Source organism: Zingiber officinale, chromosome 6A (genome assembly GCF_018446385.1).
Source record: "Zingiber officinale cultivar Zhangliang chromosome 6A, Zo_v1.1, whole genome shotgun sequence".
NCBI lineage: Eukaryota > Viridiplantae > Streptophyta > Magnoliopsida > Zingiberales > Zingiberaceae > Zingiber > Zingiber officinale.
In genome coordinates this window covers 137,222,282-137,240,212 of record NC_055997.1, presented here as the reverse complement: position 1 = coordinate 137,240,212, position 17,931 = coordinate 137,222,282, and the positions used below count along the sequence as shown (strand labels likewise).

At 38.1% G+C, this 17,931-nt stretch overlaps 4 protein-coding genes across 4 annotated transcripts; all 4 read right to left on the bottom strand.

Annotated features, from left to right (window-relative positions):
• Positions 1-400: 400 nt before the first annotated feature.
• LOC121995383 (receptor-like protein EIX1) lies at positions 401-2,059 on the bottom strand. The gene has a single exon (XM_042549135.1). It carries the CDS (start codon positions 2,057-2,059, stop codon positions 401-403), a length of 1,659 nt encoding a protein of 552 aa, XP_042405069.1.
• A 180-nt stretch (positions 2,060-2,239) lies between these two features.
• Positions 2,240-3,373, bottom strand: LOC121995382 (receptor-like protein EIX1). Its single transcript, XM_042549134.1, has one exon. The coding sequence runs from the start codon at positions 3,371-3,373 to the stop codon at positions 2,240-2,242; it is 1,134 nt and encodes a 377-aa protein (XP_042405068.1).
• An 8,740-nt stretch (positions 3,374-12,113) lies between these two features.
• On the bottom strand, positions 12,114-14,094 carry LOC121995381 (receptor-like protein EIX1). The gene is made up of 3 exons (XM_042549133.1): positions 13,492-14,094; positions 13,338-13,364; positions 12,114-13,217 (listed from the first exon to the last, which is right to left on the bottom strand). Exons 1-3 carry the CDS (start codon positions 14,092-14,094, stop codon positions 12,114-12,116), a joined length of 1,734 nt encoding a protein of 577 aa, XP_042405067.1.
• A 24-nt stretch (positions 14,095-14,118) lies between these two features.
• On the bottom strand, positions 14,119-15,057 carry LOC121994464 (receptor-like protein EIX2). Its single transcript, XM_042548484.1, has one exon. It carries the CDS (start codon positions 15,055-15,057, stop codon positions 14,119-14,121), a length of 939 nt encoding a protein of 312 aa, XP_042404418.1.
• Positions 15,058-17,931: the final 2,874 nt, after the last annotated feature.

Below are 17,931 nucleotides of genomic sequence, written 5' to 3'. Positions count from 1 at the left end.
TTGACTCTGCTTATTATTAGCCAAGTCAGCAGTGTCTTGAGTCACTTGTGGAAACTAGAAAACACTACGTCTTTTTTTAAAAAAGGTTTTCACTGTTCAAACTTCATTACTGTGAAGGGAAATTCTTCTTTCATTGGAAAGTTTTTATTGCAAAAACTATTGCCGTATTTTACTGTTGATCCCAGAAATTGATCACCACCAGAACTAGAATTAGAACTAGAACGGGAGTAATGTAAGATAAATGCATCTTATAAGATAAATACTTCTTATAGATGGGCTACAAAGCAAGTGAAAGATGGCACTATCATACTAGTGTATGATGATGAGTTACTAAAGAGCAAATTTCTAAAGGTAGGTAGGTATCCATCAGCAAACATATTCATAAGTACAATAATATGTTCTACATTCTAGGTAGCTTCAGCATAATCCACACGTAAACTTTGTCATATGTGTTGTCGATAAATCTGAAATAGCAAATCTTCCAATTTTTCTTCAGTAGCAATGTCCCCCAAATTATCCAAAATCCTGTAAGAAATCCGAGAGCAAAACTTGTGTATAGCCATATCATTTCATTTTCATTCTTGTCGTCTATGCGATTTGGAGTTTGTGTTGTCTCACTGTCCTTGCAACTTCGATTTACAGGGAACCCACATAGATAAAGATTTCCAATGTAGACTAATGGATCACTGAATGTTAGAAGTTGACCACCGATTGGAATTCTGCCTGATAAATTGTTATAGGACGAATTTAAAAACTCCAAGGATGACATATTGGCCATACTAGAAGGAATTCCTCCAGATAAATTATTTCTGGACAAGTCTAGAGACTCCAATTGTTGTAATGCACTAATGTTTTCTGGAATTTCTCCTGTTAAATGATTTCCAGATAAATCCAAACTGAACAATTTTGATAGGTTCATTAGTTCAGTAGGAATTCTACCAATCAGGTTATTATTTGAAAGATCAATTATATTCAGCGAAGATAGATCTTCGTACTCTCGAATATTCCCTTTAGTTGAAAATGGCATAATCTGCGTATAAGTACTTGCAAATAAATCCGTGGGCAATTCAGTTGTATTTCTAACGACTTTCATGCCATTGAAGTTTCCAAAGCTTCGCGGAATGGTGCCTGAGAACTCATTTTCTGCAAGGTCAAGGACTTGGAGATATCTTAGTAATGAAAGATTGGGAGGAATATTTCCAACCAATTTATTGGATCTCAATTTGAGAGTCATAAGGAAGGCAAGACTTCCTCCCATCCATCTTGGTATTTCACCTCTGAGCTCATTATATTCCACATCAAGAATGACTAGTTGTTGACAATATTTTAAAGACAGAGGTAACTCTCCAGATAGATTGTTATTGTTCAGATTCAATGAATAAAGTGATGGAGGTGAACATATTGATTTAGGAATTCCTCCCGAAATATTGTTTATTGAAAAATCTAACACATTAAGTTCTGAAGAGCTATTCCAACAATCAGGCAATTTTCCTGACAAGAGATTATCTGAAAGATCAAGGGTGGTCATCCCTTGAAGGTGGCACAAAGACGAGGGAATAGTACCATTTAAATTATTTTTGGAGAGCGATAAGAAAATGAGATTTGGCATACCCATGATGATTTCAGGGAGAATTGGCCCTGAGAATGAATTGTCGTGGACGTCTAGTACATACAAACCTTGAGGAAAATATGGAAGAAGGCCACTGAAGTTGTTAGAACTTATATCAAGTTTACTTACCTGGTTTAAATGCACTAAATTAGGTAGTCTGCCACTGATTTGGTTGCTAGAGATATCCACATAATGTGCTCCAGAAATCAAGCTCCAAAACCAGTCTGGCATATCATCGACGATACTAACATTTGCCATCATAAGGAATGTCATATTTTCCTGCTTCTGAAGCCATCCTGGAAAATCGGGACCCAAGATGCAAGAGCCCATAACAATGTACTCAAGATGAAAAGGAGGAAGCCAATTACGCTCAAACTTTAGAGCCAAGGAGTTTAATGCCAAGCTCAAATATTTCAACTTTGTCAAATTGGCAAAATGTGCTTCTGACATTTCACCGACTAAAAAATTGCTGGTCAAGCCCAAATGAACTAGCTCTGATAAGCACCCTACACTTTTTGGTATAGTCCCATTAAGTTGATTGTTATTTAAATAGAGTACTTCCAGTGAAACTAGTTGTCCGAGCCATGCAGGAATAGAGCCAGAAATTTTATTATGAGATAGTACGAGAACTCAAAGCCTTTTGAGTTCCCCTAGCCATTCAGGTAACTGACCAGTAAGTCCAGCGTCAGGCAGTTCAAGAATCTCTAAACTTATTTTGATGCAACCTGAAAATATTACATTGAGCTCTGACAAATCCATGCTGATATTGATGCCCCACAGTTTTAAACTTTGCAGCTTGCATAGATTCCTCAATGAAATAGGTATCGCCCCTTTTATAAAATAGTTTTCAGCTAAATTTAGGTCGCTGAGAGAAACTAAGTTTCCAAAGAGCGATGGAATAGGACCAGTAAAGTTGTTATGACTAAGGTCAAGATATTGAAGGCCACTTATATTGAATAACCAAGTGGGTATTGAAGAGCCAATAGAATTATAAGACAAATCAAGCAAAGCAAGTGAGGTGAAGTTTACATGTGGGAGGGAGAGTTGGACGTGTTCAATACCACATGAAGATAAATGGATCTCTTCGATGGAAGGAAGAGTATTGAGAGCTCGGAGCCAATTACTAACATTCTGAAGATTAACATTCTCCATATTTAGTTGCCTCAGAGAAGAAAGCCCAGAAATCCAGATTGCATCATCAATTCTAAATTCACGAACTTGAGCTCCGAAATACGGTTCCAAGTCATTATACAAATCAAGATACTGCAGGTTGGAGAGATTACCAAATTGATGAGGGAGGAGTCCACCCAATCCAGCTCTGGAGAGGTTAAGATATTGAAGATGATAAAATGATCCCATAAATTTTGGAATATCAGCTCCTCCAAAATAGTTCATGCTCAGGTCAAGGTACTTAAGATACTTCAAACCCAGTAAAGAAGGATTCAACTCACCTCCTAAACTCCACTCGTTGTATGGAAGATAATCAATATCAGAAAAAGGGTGTGGATTGCGAAGGTCAAGCTTTATCACATGCCCGGTGCGATTGCTGCATGCCACACCTTCCCACGTGCAGCAGTCTTGACCCATCCAAGAAGACAACCTGTTAGTAGTATCTTCGAGGCCTTGTTTGAACTCCACCAGAGCACTTCTCTCAACAGGGTTGCAGCTTGAGTTTAGAGCTCCATTGCAGAGATTGATTTCTTGGAGGTGAATGCCTAGTAAAAACAACATCAGGAAGAGAAAATGGGCGTTCCTTTTAGCCATGGCTACTAGATTATGGTTGCAAGTTTATGGCAGGAGAGTGGTCTGTACCTTTGTTAATATACACTGCCCAGAGATTGTCTGTTTCAAGCATTTAGTATTTCTTCCAAGTTCCAACCAAGTTGGACCAATCAATATTCATGACTCAAGTCTAACGGCATGCTGTGGAGGAAAGCTTGTGGCCATTGTAGCCGTGTTTATGGCGTCACTAGTAGCGTGTGCAATGGGCAACGACTTGTGAAGTAAAAGCCAAGAAAGTTTGGATTTTGACTCTTTTTATTAGCCAATAAAGACAGCAGTGTTTTGATTGATTTGTGGAAACTAGAAAACACTACGTGAGTCTCTTTCCGATTAAGCTTTTCAGACTATTCCAGTGGACTAATAGTCTATAAGGACATCTTCAATGAGAATATTTGAAGGGATATTTCTTCAAATATTCTCTCTCTTAAATATTTTTCATTGTGGAAATATTTAAGGGATGATTGAAAATCACCTTTGTGCATGATTCCTTCTTGTGGGACCTGCCAAAATGATAGGTTGTCATTGTTTTTGATTTTTTTTAATTTTATTTTAATTTAAATTAATCTTATGAGCCGACCAAAAATGATGGGTTGTCATTGTTTTTAGTTTTTTAAATTTAATTAAATCAAAAAATTAAAAAACGAAAAACAAATATAACATTCAAAAAAAATAAATATTAAAAAGAAACGTTCATTTTTTCAAACGTGGGTAATGTTCAATTTCTCCCTATATATGCATCTTTTTTTTTAATCTATTTTCATCACTTCCATACTCATTGTCTACCAAAAATTTAGAGAGAAATGGATAAAAATTCTGATCATTATTTTAGGGATTTGTTCAACTCTTCAATTATTGACGAAAATTCTAGTGAAGAAAGTTCTTAAGTTCGTCATAATGTTCCCGAAGACACAACGAGTCCTACAATATCTGATCCCGATGAAGTATTATTCATGATGGTAGTGCACAATTAATTTAGAGTGGTTGAATTCATGTAAGATTATCATGGGAGTACACAAAGAAGAAGAACAATTAACAGAGGTCGTGTAGTTGGATATACTCAACTTGTCAATGATTATTTTTGTGTTGAGCCAGTGTATACTGATGATATGTTCTAAAGACGATTCCGAATGAGAAAAGAGTTATTTTTGCGTATAGTCACTGATTTGGAAAATCATCCTAGTGGATTTTTTAAATGGAGGAAAGATGCATTAAGGAGAAAAGGTCTGTCACCACTTCAAAAATGCACAACGGCTATCCGTCAACTGGCTTATGGAGGTTCCGCCGACCAATTTGACGAGTACTTGCGAATGAGTGAAATAACTGCCCTCGAATACTTGTCCAACTTTTGCCAATGCGTGATACAAATATACGAAGGTGAGTACTTAAGAAAATCCAATGCAACTGATATCACTCGTTTGCTTGAAATGCATGAACAAAAACATGGTTTCCCTGGGATGTTAGAAAGTCTTGATTGCATATATTGAGCCTTAAAAAATTGTCCGGTTGCGTGGATATGGCATCCAACGCAACCGGACAACACACGAGGCAATCATGGCTATCCAGCAATTGTGCTTGAGGTAGTCGCATCTGTCGATTTGTGGATATGACATGCATTTTTTGGAGTTGTTGGTTCTCGTAATGACATCAATGTGCTTAATGAATTACCTATTTTTAATGACGTCTTGAAAGGAAATGCACTGGAAGTTAATTTTATTGTGAACGATACACAATATACAAAAGGGTACTACCTAACAAATGATATATATATATATATATATATATATATATATATATATATATATATATATATATCTAGAAGGAGCCACTTTCATCGAGAGTTTTTCCTGCCCTCATGATCTGAAAAGAATGAAATTTAAGAAAAGACAAGAGGCTGCAAGAAAAGATGTCGAGCAAGCATTTGGGGTACTCCAAGCTCATTGGGCAATTATAAGAGGTATAAGGCGACATTAGTTTCTGGATAAATGCAAAGAAATCATGTATACATGTATTATTTTACACAACATGATTTTGGAGGATAAAGGTCATGCAATATCGATTTGGTATCGCGAAGAACAAGATACTATCACAACGAATCATGACTCAACCAGTGAATTTGTTAAATACATTCAAAGAAATTCCAAGTTACGTGATATTCAGGTGCATCATTAATTTCGTCATGATTTGGTTGAATACATCTAAGAAACATGTCATCATGATGAGTAAATAACTAATTTATTATATATGAAATATTTAGTTATTCAATTTTGATTTTGTGAAATATTTGAACTCATATGTTGTAGTTTTTTTTAAAAAAAATGTATACGCCCGATGTTATATTTTTTTATTTAAATAAAATATTAATATTAAAATAATTATATTGAATAATTGCCTAAAAAATATTTATGAATAAATAATAGACGAAATATATTAAAAATATATATTAATTTTATTTAAATATAAAATTTTATGTAAGTTAATAAAATGGTCATGAACCGATAAATATTTGATTAGTGAAATATTTGATTGTTAAATTGAGTATATTTGAGAAATGAGATATTTGATGGGTGGGACCTATAAATATTTAGATGGTGAGATATTTCATTGTGAGATTTAAAATATTTGAATAGTAGAATATTTGAAAAGTAACGTAGAAGTGGAGACCATAAATATTTGAAAAAAAATACTCTCATTCATTATGGATGTTCTAACTAAGGATAGAAAATTAAGGTTCTTTCGTCTGTTTATTTGTCCCATTTTACAATATTTACAATTCTCTTTATTTATATCTTTCTAAGTTTTAGCCTAGTAACTAAACTTTGTTAAGTCTTTTATGCCAACATTTTTTTCATTTAATGTTCTTATTTTACACTTGCTAAATGATTTTCTTTCCGTTTCTTCACCGACCTTTTAGTTTTAATGTTTTATCATAAAATATGCAAGACTTGCTGATGCCCCCAGATTAATAGTTAGCTAGAGAAATAGAGAGAAAATACCATTTAAGAATGAAAAATATTAGATGGAAAAAGATGCTCATGAAAGACTTGGCCAAGTTTAAAAAAAAAAAAAAAATCCGATGACTCTACCATGCTACAACCTAAAAAGAGATAATTTTTGTAAATGGAAAATTTTAAACAAAGAAAAGTATTAGAAATTTTTTATTCTCCTGTATTATCTGATCCGTAAAGGTTGGATCAATTTATATATATGGTCCAGTCTTTATATTGGTGGGAGGCAATGGACCCCCACATATTAACAGGTGGGGGCCATTACCTCCTACCAATCCCCTTATCCTGGTTCAGGAGCGGACCAGGACAAGGAGACCAGAGGATCCGGTCCCGTATTATAGAAGCATGTTACCTTTTTAATTTTTGTTAGTTGGCATTACATCGATATCAAATTTATGCCGATTAATTTTAGGACGATCAATTCAATCATATGAAAAATTTTCACTGTTCATCAAAATAAATCGAGAATTATTTATAGGGTTAATAACTTTAAGCCCCCCTGAATTTTATAGCGAGTTACATTTTGCCCCCCTCTATTTAAAAAACTACACTCAATCCCCCCTTTGACATGAAGTAAAAAAAGAAAAAAAAAGTAAATGACCAAAATAACCCTAATCTAAATGACTTCTAAAAAGAAAATGAAAAATAAAAATAAAAATCTTATAAAACCGTTAAAAGCTTAACCTTAACTCAACCATTTATATATAAGTTCAAAATCTCACTTGTTTCTAGAAAAATATCCTCATAAAATTCATATATGTACTAACATAAATAACAGAAAAATAGTAACTCTGAATTCTAAATTAATGAATCAAAATTAAATAAAAATAGAACAAAATTTATCATTAAAAATAAAAAATGAAGACCATTTATGATTTAGCTGCTTTGAAATAAAAATTTACCTTTGGATAAAAATTAAAAGAGTGATTTTTTTTCTAAATCGTCAAAGGGTCTTCATTTTATTTTTTTAATGATAAATTTTGTTCCATCTTCATTTAATTTTGATTCATTAATTTAGAATTTTAGCTCTTTTTTATTTGGTAAAATGAGTTTTTGATTGATTAACACTTTTAGAGTTGTTGTTTTTCTGTTATTTATACTGGTGCATGTATTGTGACATAAGAAAAAGGCGAATGCACTCGCCCCAGCACCCTCGCCAACCCGTCTCAGAGCCAACATGAAGGAGGTAAATTTATACTGGTGCATGTATGAATTTTGTGAAGATATTTTTTCTAGAAACAAGTGAAATTTTGGACCTATATATAAATCAAATTTGGTTAAGGTTAAGCTTTCAATGGTCTTATGAGATTTTTTTTTATTTTTTTCATTTTCTTCTTAAAAATCTGATTTATGTTAGGGTTATTTTAGTCATTTATTTTTTTTTCTTTTTTTTTACTTCATGGCAAGGGGGGTTGAGTGTAGTTTTTTAAATAGAAGGGGGCAAAATGTAACTCGCTATAAAATTCAGGGGGGATTAAAGTTATTAACCCTTATTTATAACGATCAAAGGTGAAATTCGTCATCCATCGGGCTCCCACCACGATTGCCTTAGACTATTGAAAGAGAAAAAAAATCAAGAAACTATAAATGATTCTCACGGGAGGGTATGATAACATGATTTTCTCGGAATTCAACCCTTACATGATTTAGTTATTCTATCTGCAGTGGCGGATCTAGGGGAGAACGGGGTGTGCTTGAGCACTCTCTTGTTCTCAAAAAATTCTACCAGTATATTATAGTATGAGGGACAACGAGAAAGAAAACAAATTTCAATTTCCTTCTTTAAATACCCTCTTCTATTTTTTTATCTGAATCCGCCACTGTCTATCTGTGATTATCATCTCATTTGCCCGGGACAAATAAGAAGAAAGTCTTTAAAATGATACTGGTTGGCTGAGTACTCTGGATAACTAGTTGACTCACACCCAATTGACTATCAATTGGTAGTAACAATCGGGCAAAACAGGTTTGGTAGATGGGTGCGTTAGAAAACGAATACGTCCTTTAATAAATTTTAAAATATAGCGCAACTTTTTGAGCGTTCAATAAATTATAGCGCACCTTTCCATAAAATTATTATTTTATTAATATAAAAGTATAAGATAATTAAATTTATATTTTAATAATGACGAGAGTTTAAAGTTAAATTATTTTATTATCTAACAAATATGATTTAACTTACAAAAAAATCTTAAGTGTTCTTAGGTAAAAATCTTAATAGATTCTAGGCAGATAGAAAATCTTAGGGGAGGTAACCCTAGGTCCTAGGGGTGGTAACCCTAGATTATGGAAAGTTCTAGCTACGGTTAGGTAACGAAGTCTTGGTCCGAGAGACTGGGCGAAGTCTTGGCGGATCGAGGACTTTGGGTGAAATCCTAGAGTCGAGGACTCTAAGTGAAAATCCTGAGTCGTAGACTAGGTGGAAGTCTGGACAGATCATGGAGCGGATGTTTAGCATGAAGTCCTAAAATCTCGGGCGTTGAGCAAAAGTCTAGACGGTCTAGAGGACCAGTCTGGCAAAAGGTAATTTCTCCTAAGAGGAGTAGGTGAGGACGACGCGTTCCCCGAAGAGGGAACAATAGGCATCAGTTCGACCTAGGGTTTTTGTGAAATCCGAAAGTCAGAACCGGACAGTCTGGAGATTATCAAAGTTATATTTTTATATTATTTGTCTATTTCTCTAACTCTATTTTGCAAAAAACTAGATTTTGCAGATTGAAGTTTGCGGCCTTAATTGGTCGACCGAACCCTAGAGATCATATCAGTTTGCGGCTAAGGTTCGACCAAGGGATCGGTCGACCGAACCTCGAGTTCAGTCGACCGAATGGTGGATAGGCGTTGACTCAATCGACCGGGTTGATCGTACCAGATAAGCCAGCGAGGAAAGCAGGATTAATCGATCGAACGACGGGGTCGGTCGACCGAACAAAGACTCTATCCAAAAGGGCAAAATCTGGACGGGAAGCTGGGCAGGTTCAGAAGGTTCTGTCGACCAAACCCTGAAGATCATATCATCTTGCGGCTAAGGTTCAACCAAGGGATGGGTCGACCGAACCTCAGGTTCAATCGACCGAACGGTGGATAGGCATTGACTAAATCGACCGAGTTGATCGGACCAGATATGTCAGTGAGGAAAGTAGGATCAGTTGATCGAACAGCGGGATCGTCGACCGAACAAAGGCTCTATCCAAAAGGGCAAAATCTGGACGGGAAGTTGGGCAGGTTCAGAAGGTTCCGTCAACCAAACTCCTGGATCGGTCGACCAAATCTCGAAGATCATATCAGCTTGCGGCTAAGGTTCGACCAAGGGATCGGTCGACCGAACCTTGAGTTCAGTTGACTGAATGGTGGATAGGCGTTGACTCAATCGACCGGGTTGATCGGACCAGATAAGCCAGCGAAGAAAGCGGGATTGGTCGATCGAACGACGGGATCGGTCGACCGAACAAAGGCTCTATCCAAAAGGACAAAATCTGGACGGGAAGCTGGGTAGGTTCAGAAGGTTCCGTCGACCAAACTCCTGGATCGGTCGACCAAACCCCGAAGATCATATCAGCTTGCGGCTAAGGTTCGACCAAGGGATAGGTCGACCGAACCTCGGGTTCAATCGACCGAACGGTGGATATACGTTGACTCAATCGACCGAGTTGATCAGACCAGATAAATCAGCGAGGAAAGCAGGATCGGTTGATCGAACAGCAGGATCGATCGACCGAACAAAGGCTCTATCCAAAAGGGCAAAATTTGGACGGGAAGCTGGGCAGGTTCAGAAGGTTTCGTCGACCAAACTCCTGGATCGGTCGACCAAACCTCGAATATCATATCAGCTTGCGGCTAAGGTTCGACCAAGGGATCGGTCGACTGTGGATAGGCGTTGACTCAATTGACCGGGTTGATCAAACCATATAAGCCAGCGAGGAAAGTAGGATTGGTCGATCGAACGACGGGATCGGTCAACCGAACAAAGGCTTTATCCAAAAGGGCAAAATCTGGACGGGAAGCTGGGCAGGTTCAGAAGGTTTCGTCGACCAAACTCCTGGATCGGTCGACCAAACCCCGAAGATCATATCAGCTTGCGGCTAAGGTTCGACCAAGGGATCGGTCGACCGAACCTCGGGTTCAGTCTGTTAAATATCAACTCCAACCCAAATAAAGGATAAAACTTATCCAATAAAAGATAAGAGTTATAGATAAGATTTGCTATTTAATTATTTATTTTTCTAATAGATAAAGATGACGACTTGGTAAAAGATAAAATTAAATATGTGGTCAAGAGTGTTTTTCTCATTTCATGGATAAGAATTAGAATTTCAATGGCTAGGATTTAATTTAATTGAACGGTCCAGATTGTATGAAGAGTACTATAAATACTCCACCTTGTATTTAGTTTCTATAATCAATCAAGTATCAATTTGTGAGTCAAAGTTTTTTTGTTTTTCTTCTTTGTCTTAGAATTGTGAGTGATCCACCAAAAGGGTGTTGTAGTGTTGTTATTGTTAGTGTAAGACAAGTAATTTATTTACTTGTTTGTTGGTCCAATTTTCAACACAGTCGACCGAATGTTGGATAGGCGTTGACTCAATCGACTGAGTTGATCGGACCAGATAAGTCAGTGAGGAAAGCAGGATCGGTTTATCGAACAGCGGGATCGATCGACTGAACGAAAGCTCTATCTGAAGCGGCAGAATCTGGACGGGAAGCTGGGCATGTTCAGAAGGTTCCGTCGACCGAACTCCTGGATCGATCGATCGATCAACGTTGAGTCAAAGACTGATCCCGATATCAGTAGATCTAGATCAAGTCTAGCTCGGCTATAAAATGGGGTTCGACCGGCAGCTTCGAGACATTCATTCCGAACGACTTTCGCTCTTGCGCACTGCTAAGAAAAGCCCTTGGTGACACTGTAATGCTGCTCCAACGACCTAGCACAATAATCTTCAAATCTGTAGTTGTTGATATACTTTATCTTACCGCCATTTTAATATTATAATTTCACACTTGTACTTATTCAGAACTGATAGCGAATTGGCCACCGAAAACGATCAACTATCGCGAGCCTTGGAGTAGGAGTCGTCACAGACTCCGAACCAAGTAAAATCAACAATGTTAATTATTTTTGTTTATTTCTTTATTTCCACTGTATTATTCTATGTTTTTCAAAAATAATAAAAAAAAATCACACGTAGTATTCACCTCCTCTAATACACCGATTCTCCCCATATGTTATATTACTTTAGATGTTACGCAGCAATTATGCATAAGTTACATCATATTATCTGCAGCATAGATGCACAACAATTTTAGTCAAATTGTTATATGAATTGTAAGAAAGCTTCGGTGGGGGAAAAAAAAGGCTTTGACGGTGAGAAAGGGAAAAACAAGCTTTGCCGGGAGGGGAAAAATGGTGAGAAAGGAAAAAAAAAACAAAACAAAACTTCGGCAATAGGGGAGAGAAAAAAAAAAAAAGGTTTTGTTGGGGGTTTAATTGGATTTTTCTGAAAAATTCTAGAAAATTTTAGCTAATTTATAACTAAGTTGATGATATACACAAGTAGAGCTACAAAAACCAGAGTTAAAGAATAGTAGAACTTAATAATTTTCTTATATTTGCATGAAAAGAAAATTCAGTATGAAGAAACATACTTGTAGAAGTAGAGTTCAATTATTTTTTATTTATTTATTTTTGTTGGAAAGCAAGAAGTGCACGATGATGACCATTACAGAGCAAATTTCCGAAAGTTCATCATAATGCATACATAAACCTTGTCAAATGTGTTGTCGAAAAATCTGAAATAGCAAATCTTCCAATTCTTCTTCAGTAGTAGTGTCCCGCAAATTGTCCAAAATCCAGTAAGAAAACCGAGAGCAAAACTTATGTATAGCCATATCATTTCATTTTCATTCTTGTCATCTATGTGATTTGAAGTTTGTGTTGTCTCACTTCCCTTGCAACTCCGATCAAGAGGGAACCCACAAAGATCAAAATTTCCCATGTAGACTAATGGATCACTGAATAAAGTTAGGAGCTGATTACCGAGTGGAATTTCGCCTGATAAGTTGTTATAGGACAAATTTAAAAAACCCAAAGATGACATATTGGCCATGCTATGAGGAATTCCACCGGATAAATTGTTTCTAGACAAATCAAGAGACTCCAGTTGTTGCAATGCACTGATCTTTTCTGGGATTTCTCCTGTTAAATGATTTCCAGATAAATCCAAACCGAACAATCCTGATAGGTTCATTAGCTCAGTAGGGATTTTACCAATCAAGTTATTATTTGAAAGATCCATTATATTCAAAAGCGTAAGCAACTTATTATACTCTTGAGAACCACCTTTAGTTGACACTAGCATGCTCTCCATATAATAAACTTCAAGTACATGCATGAGCAAACTAGGAATTTTTCTAATGACTGTCATGGCAATAAAGTTTCCAAAGCTTTGTGGAATGGTGCCTGAGAGCTTATTTCCTACAAGGTCAAGGATTTGTATGTTACCTAGTAATGAAAGATTGGGTGGAATATTTCCACACAATTTATTGGATCTCAATCTGAGAAATTGGAGTGAGATGAGCCTTCTTCCTACCCATGTTGGTATTTCACCACTGAACTCATTATATCCCAGATCAAGAATGAGTAGTTTTTGACAGTACTTTAAGGACAAAGGTAACTGTCCAGATAGATTGTTATTGCTCAGATGCAATGAATTAAGTGACGAAAGTGAGCACATTGATTTTGGAATCCCTCCAAATATATTGTTTCTTGAAAAATCAAACACTCTTAAGTGCTGAAGAGCTATTCCAACAATTAAGCAATTTTCCTGATAAGAGATTGTCTGAAAGATCAAGGACACCCAACTGTGGAAGGTGGCACAAAGGTAAGGGAATAGTGTCAATAAAATTATTTTTGGAAAGTGATAAGTAAATGAGTTTTGGCATACCCATGATGATTCTAGGGAGAATTGGCCCTGAGAATGAATTGTTGTAGATGATTAATACTTCTAAACTAAGAGGGAAATATGGAAGAGGGCCACCGAAGTTGTTAGAACTTATATAAAACTCGATTAGCTTGCTTAAATGCATTAAATTAGGTACTCTGCCACTAATTTGGTTGTCAGATATATCCACATAGTAGGCTCCAGAAATCAAGCTCCAAAACCATTCTGGCATAGCATCAACAATACCAACATTCGTCATATGAAGGATTAATATATTTTCTTGCTTCTGAAGCCATTCTGGGAAATCAGGACCCAAGATGCAAGAACTCATCCAAATGGATTCAAGCTGAAAAGGAGGAAGCCAATTGTGCTCAAACTTTAAAGCCAAGGAGTTTGATGACAAACTCAAATATTTTAACTTTGTCAAACTGGCAAGATGTGCTTCTGACATTTCACCCACAAAGAAATTGGAGTTGAGGTCCAAATAAACTAGCTCTGATAACCTCCCTACACTTTCTGATATAGTCCCATTAATTTGATTGTCATTAAAATAAACTTCTTCCAATGAAACTAGTTGTCCAAGCGATGCAGGAATAGAGCCAAAAATTTGATTATTAGACAAATCAAGAGATCTAAGCCTTTTGAGCTCCCATAGCCATTCAGGTAACTGGCCAGTAAGTCCAGTGTAAGACAGTTCAAGAATCTCTAAACTTGTTTTGATACAACCTGAAAATATAACATCGAACTCTGACAAATCCATGCTGAGATTGATGCCCGACAGTTTTTAACTTTGCAGCTTGCATAGATTCCTCAATGAAATAGGTATCTCCCCTTGTATAAAAGAGTTTGCAGCTAAATTTAGGTTGTTGAGAGAAACCAAATTTTCAAAGAGGGATGGAATATGACCATGAAGATTGTTATGACTAAGGTCAAGATATTGAAGGCCACTTATATTGAATAACCAAGTGGGTATTGAAGGGGAAATGCGATTACCAGACAAATCAAGCAAAGCAAGTGAGGTGAAGTTTACATGTTGGAGAGAGAGTGGGATGTGTTCAATATCACATGAAGATAAATGGATCTCTTCAACGGAAGGAAGAACATTGAGAGCTTGGAGCCAATTACTAACGTTTTGAAGATTAACGTTCTTCATTTTTAAATGCCTCAGAGAAGAAAGCCCAGAAATCCATAATGCATCATCGATTCTAAATTCGTCCAATCCGAAATCATTGTTCAAGTCAAGATATTGTAGATTGGAGAGATTACCAAGTTGATGAGGGAGGACTCCACCCAATCCAGCTCCGGAGAGGTTAAGATATTGAAGATGGTGAAATGATCCCATGAATTTTGGAACATTAACCCCTCCAAAATTGTTCATGCTCAGGTCAAGGTACTTTAGGTACTTCAAACCCAGTAAGGAAGGCTTCAACTCACCTCCTAAACTCTCGTTAGAAAAAGGGTGTGAATTGCGAAGGTCAAGCATGATCACATGCCTGGTACGGTTGCTACATGCCACACCTTCCCACTTGCAGCAGTCTTCACCCATCCAAGAAGACAACCTGTTGGTAGTATCCTTGAGGCCTTGTTTGAATTCCAACAGAGCACTTCTCTCAACAGGGTTGCAGCTTGAGTTTAGAACTCCATCGCATAGATTGATTTCTTGGAGATGAATGCCTAGTAAAGACAGAATCAGGATGAGAAAATGGGCGTTCCCTCTAGCCATGGCTAGTAGATTATGGTTCAGTTTATCATATAGGAGAGTGGTCTCTAATTTTGTTAATATACACTACCCCAGCGATTGTCTGTTTCAAGCATTTGTGTTTCTTCCAAAGACCAACATCCAAAAGTCAAGTCAAATAACATGTGGTGGAGAAAAGTTTACGGACGACTTTCATTCTCTGAGATTAAATGCCCATCTTTATCATGTCTTTTTAGCTATTTAATTGGTGCAAAATTAGACATTTAAATTATCATCCAAATATTCATAATTTAATTATATATTTATAAGAATTTTATAAAAATATAAATAAGATATGTTGGACTTCTTCTTAATTTATCGTAGCTGATACGATGCATAAAGATAGGATCTGGTCAAGAGGATATGACAGTCAGAAGTTAAGGGGTCGTGGCAGTTAGGAGTAAAGGGGATGTGACAGTCAGAAGTCAAGGGGACATGACAGTCAGAAGTCAAGGCGACATGACAGTGAGAAGTTAAGAAGATGTATCGCCTCACTAAGAAGTTACAATGTTTAAGGGTCGTGACTCAGCTAACACTTGGTCGAGAGTCCCAGGTCGGGAATTAAGACGGGATACTCGGGCAAAAGGCCTAGATCATGAGTTTAGGATGAATACTCGATCAGGATGTCCAGGTCAGGAGCTCAGACAGGTTACTCGAGTAAGAGGTCCAAGTTGGGAATGTGAACAGGTGAATTGGTCGGGATGCTCGGGTCAAGAAGTCAGAGTAATAACATCAGGAAGAAGGAGAAGGGACCATCTCTACCGGGCAAGTTTTCGCATAGCAGACATATACATATGAGAACTTGATAAGCCAGGTAAGGATTTACAGGACAGGGCTTACCAGTCAGGCTATGCAGGTCAGGAGTTATAAGGCAGCATTTATCGGTCAGGTTATGCAAGTCAGGAGTTATAGGGCAAGATTTACCGGTCAGGCTATGCAGGTAAGGATTTACAGACCAAGAGTTACAAGTCAAGATATGCTAGTCTGGATAGACCGGTAGGGATTTCCTGGATGAATCTCCTCGCCAGGTATACAGTTATACACAAGCTAAGTCCTCACACGGCTAATCAACAAGAGCTTCTCCCTTCAGGTCGGTAGGTCACTATACGACAATTGAGCCAGAGAATCTTAACCGTCTGTCAGAGAATAACCGCCGTGTGTCAGGGTATATTCCAATGGTCCGTGACTCATTGCTAGAAGAACCTTCCTATAACCTATGATAGGGTGCCACGCGTCACTTATCCCCAGACAAGGTCTGACACCCGACATTTCCTAACATTTGCCAGAAACCAGAAGTACACAATGTCATATAAAAAGGGGTGTCCTCTCCCTTACGCAGGTACGCTCTCTCACCTTTTCACATATGTCTTCTACTTTATGCAATTTTACTATTCTTCTGGGGAAAAAGTACCTGACTTGAGCGTTGAAGGGTCTGCTCCGGGGACTTTTTCCCTGTTTCTTGGTCCCTAACGTGGAGGGTGCTCATCTGAGTGTACGCAGGGAACTCTCGCTTCGTCATCCTAGTCACCGCCTCTCGTCAGCGGCCTGTGGAACCCACTCGTGAAGTACTGTACTCGTAGGAAATCTTCGTTGCCTTTCGTCAACACCAGCGACAGCATAGCCGACCTTCATCTGACTCAGATTCCGGACGGGATCAATTTGGCGCCGTTTGTGGGAACACATTTACTTGTTCTGGAACGTGAAGATGGAGGAGACTGGCAAAATCAACGTGACCATGACCGCTGGAGAATACGAGCTATTTAGAGAGGCTAAAAGGCGTGCGGTCTCAGCAAAACAAACCACTGTTTCCCGACCACACAAGATGCTTAAGATTTCCAAAGATCCAACGAATATTTTTGATCGAGGATCTAAAAGAAAGCAGCCTGAGGAGTTTCTCCCGGCCTTCTACCGGGAGCCCAGTCTGGGTTTCTATCAGCGGGACCCGGGGGGCTACAATCAAAAGAAGGATCAACCACAAACTTCCATAGCAGAAAGTTCCGCCTAGGGACTCTAAGAAGGGAAAAGCCATTGTCCTAAGGGAGGAGCCTAGGATAGAACCTGAAGAACAAGTGTCCTTCTCCCTAAGGGTACTAGAAGAAAAGCTACCTAAGGGGTACAAGCCCCCCGCTATTGGGGAATACGACGGTAGCAAGGACCTTGAGGATCATCTTCGCAAATTCAGGAACGCAGCATTGTTGCATCAATATAGCAATGCCATCAAGTGCCAAGTATTCCTGAACACTTTATCTGGCTCAGCACATAAATGGATTGATGGACTGCCACACGGGTCCATCACTTGTTTTCAGGACTTCAAAACCGCTTTTCTGCACCATTTCGCTAGTAGCAGGAAATATCAAAAAATGGACCACTGCCTCTTTGCCCTCAAGAAGGGACCTACCGAGCCTCTAAAGGGTTATATGAAGCACTTTAATCAAGTGGCTCAGGATGTTTCCTCTACCACCTCAGAGATATTGATGAGCGCCTTCTCTCATGGATTGGTAGAGGGAGAATTCTTCAGAGACCTCATCAGAAATCCTGTAAAGAATTTCGACGAAATGTTGGAGAAGGTTGCCAGTTATATCAATGTAGAGGAAGCGCAGGCGGCACGAAGGAAAGCTGATAAAACACCCTCCTCCGTCAGCAAGCCGGAGAAAAGAACACCCCAACCGTCGGCTCAACCTCTTCCGCGCACCCGGGAAACCTGACATCCCTTTCCTTCTGGTCAGGATTCCCGGCTGATCCCCCGGGTAGCCACGGTCTATGCTCCCAGACCTGGTCCATGGGGTCCTCGTTACTGTACCTACCATCGGTCACATACGCATGCCACCAATGATTGTTTCCAATTTACTTGCGACTCTC

What these genes read in the sequence shown, in the direction of transcription:
- LOC121995383 (XM_042549135.1), bottom strand. Translation starts at nt 2,059, where the DNA reads ATGTCAGAAGCACATTTTGCCAATTTGACAAAGTTGAAATATTTGAGC.
- LOC121995382 (XM_042549134.1), bottom strand. Translation starts at nt 3,373, where the DNA reads ATGGCTAAAAGGAACGCCCATTTTCTCTTCCTGATGTTGTTTTTACTA.
- LOC121995381 (XM_042549133.1), bottom strand. Translation starts at nt 14,094, where the DNA reads ATGGATTTGTCAGAGTTCGATGTTATATTTTCAGGTTGTATCAAAACA. An exon ending in ACAACCAAATTAGTGGCAGA is followed by an intron (nt 13,365 to 13,491) that starts GTACCTAATTTA and finishes ATTCATTCTCAG; the next exon opens with GGCCAATTCTCCCTAGAATC. An exon ending in TCTCCCTAGAATCATCATGG is followed by an intron (nt 13,218 to 13,337) that starts GTATGCCAAAAC and finishes ATCTCTTATCAG; the next exon opens with GAAAATTGCTTAATTGTTGG.
- LOC121994464 (XM_042548484.1), bottom strand. Translation starts at nt 15,057, where the DNA reads ATGGCTAGAGGGAACGCCCATTTTCTCATCCTGATTCTGTCTTTACTA.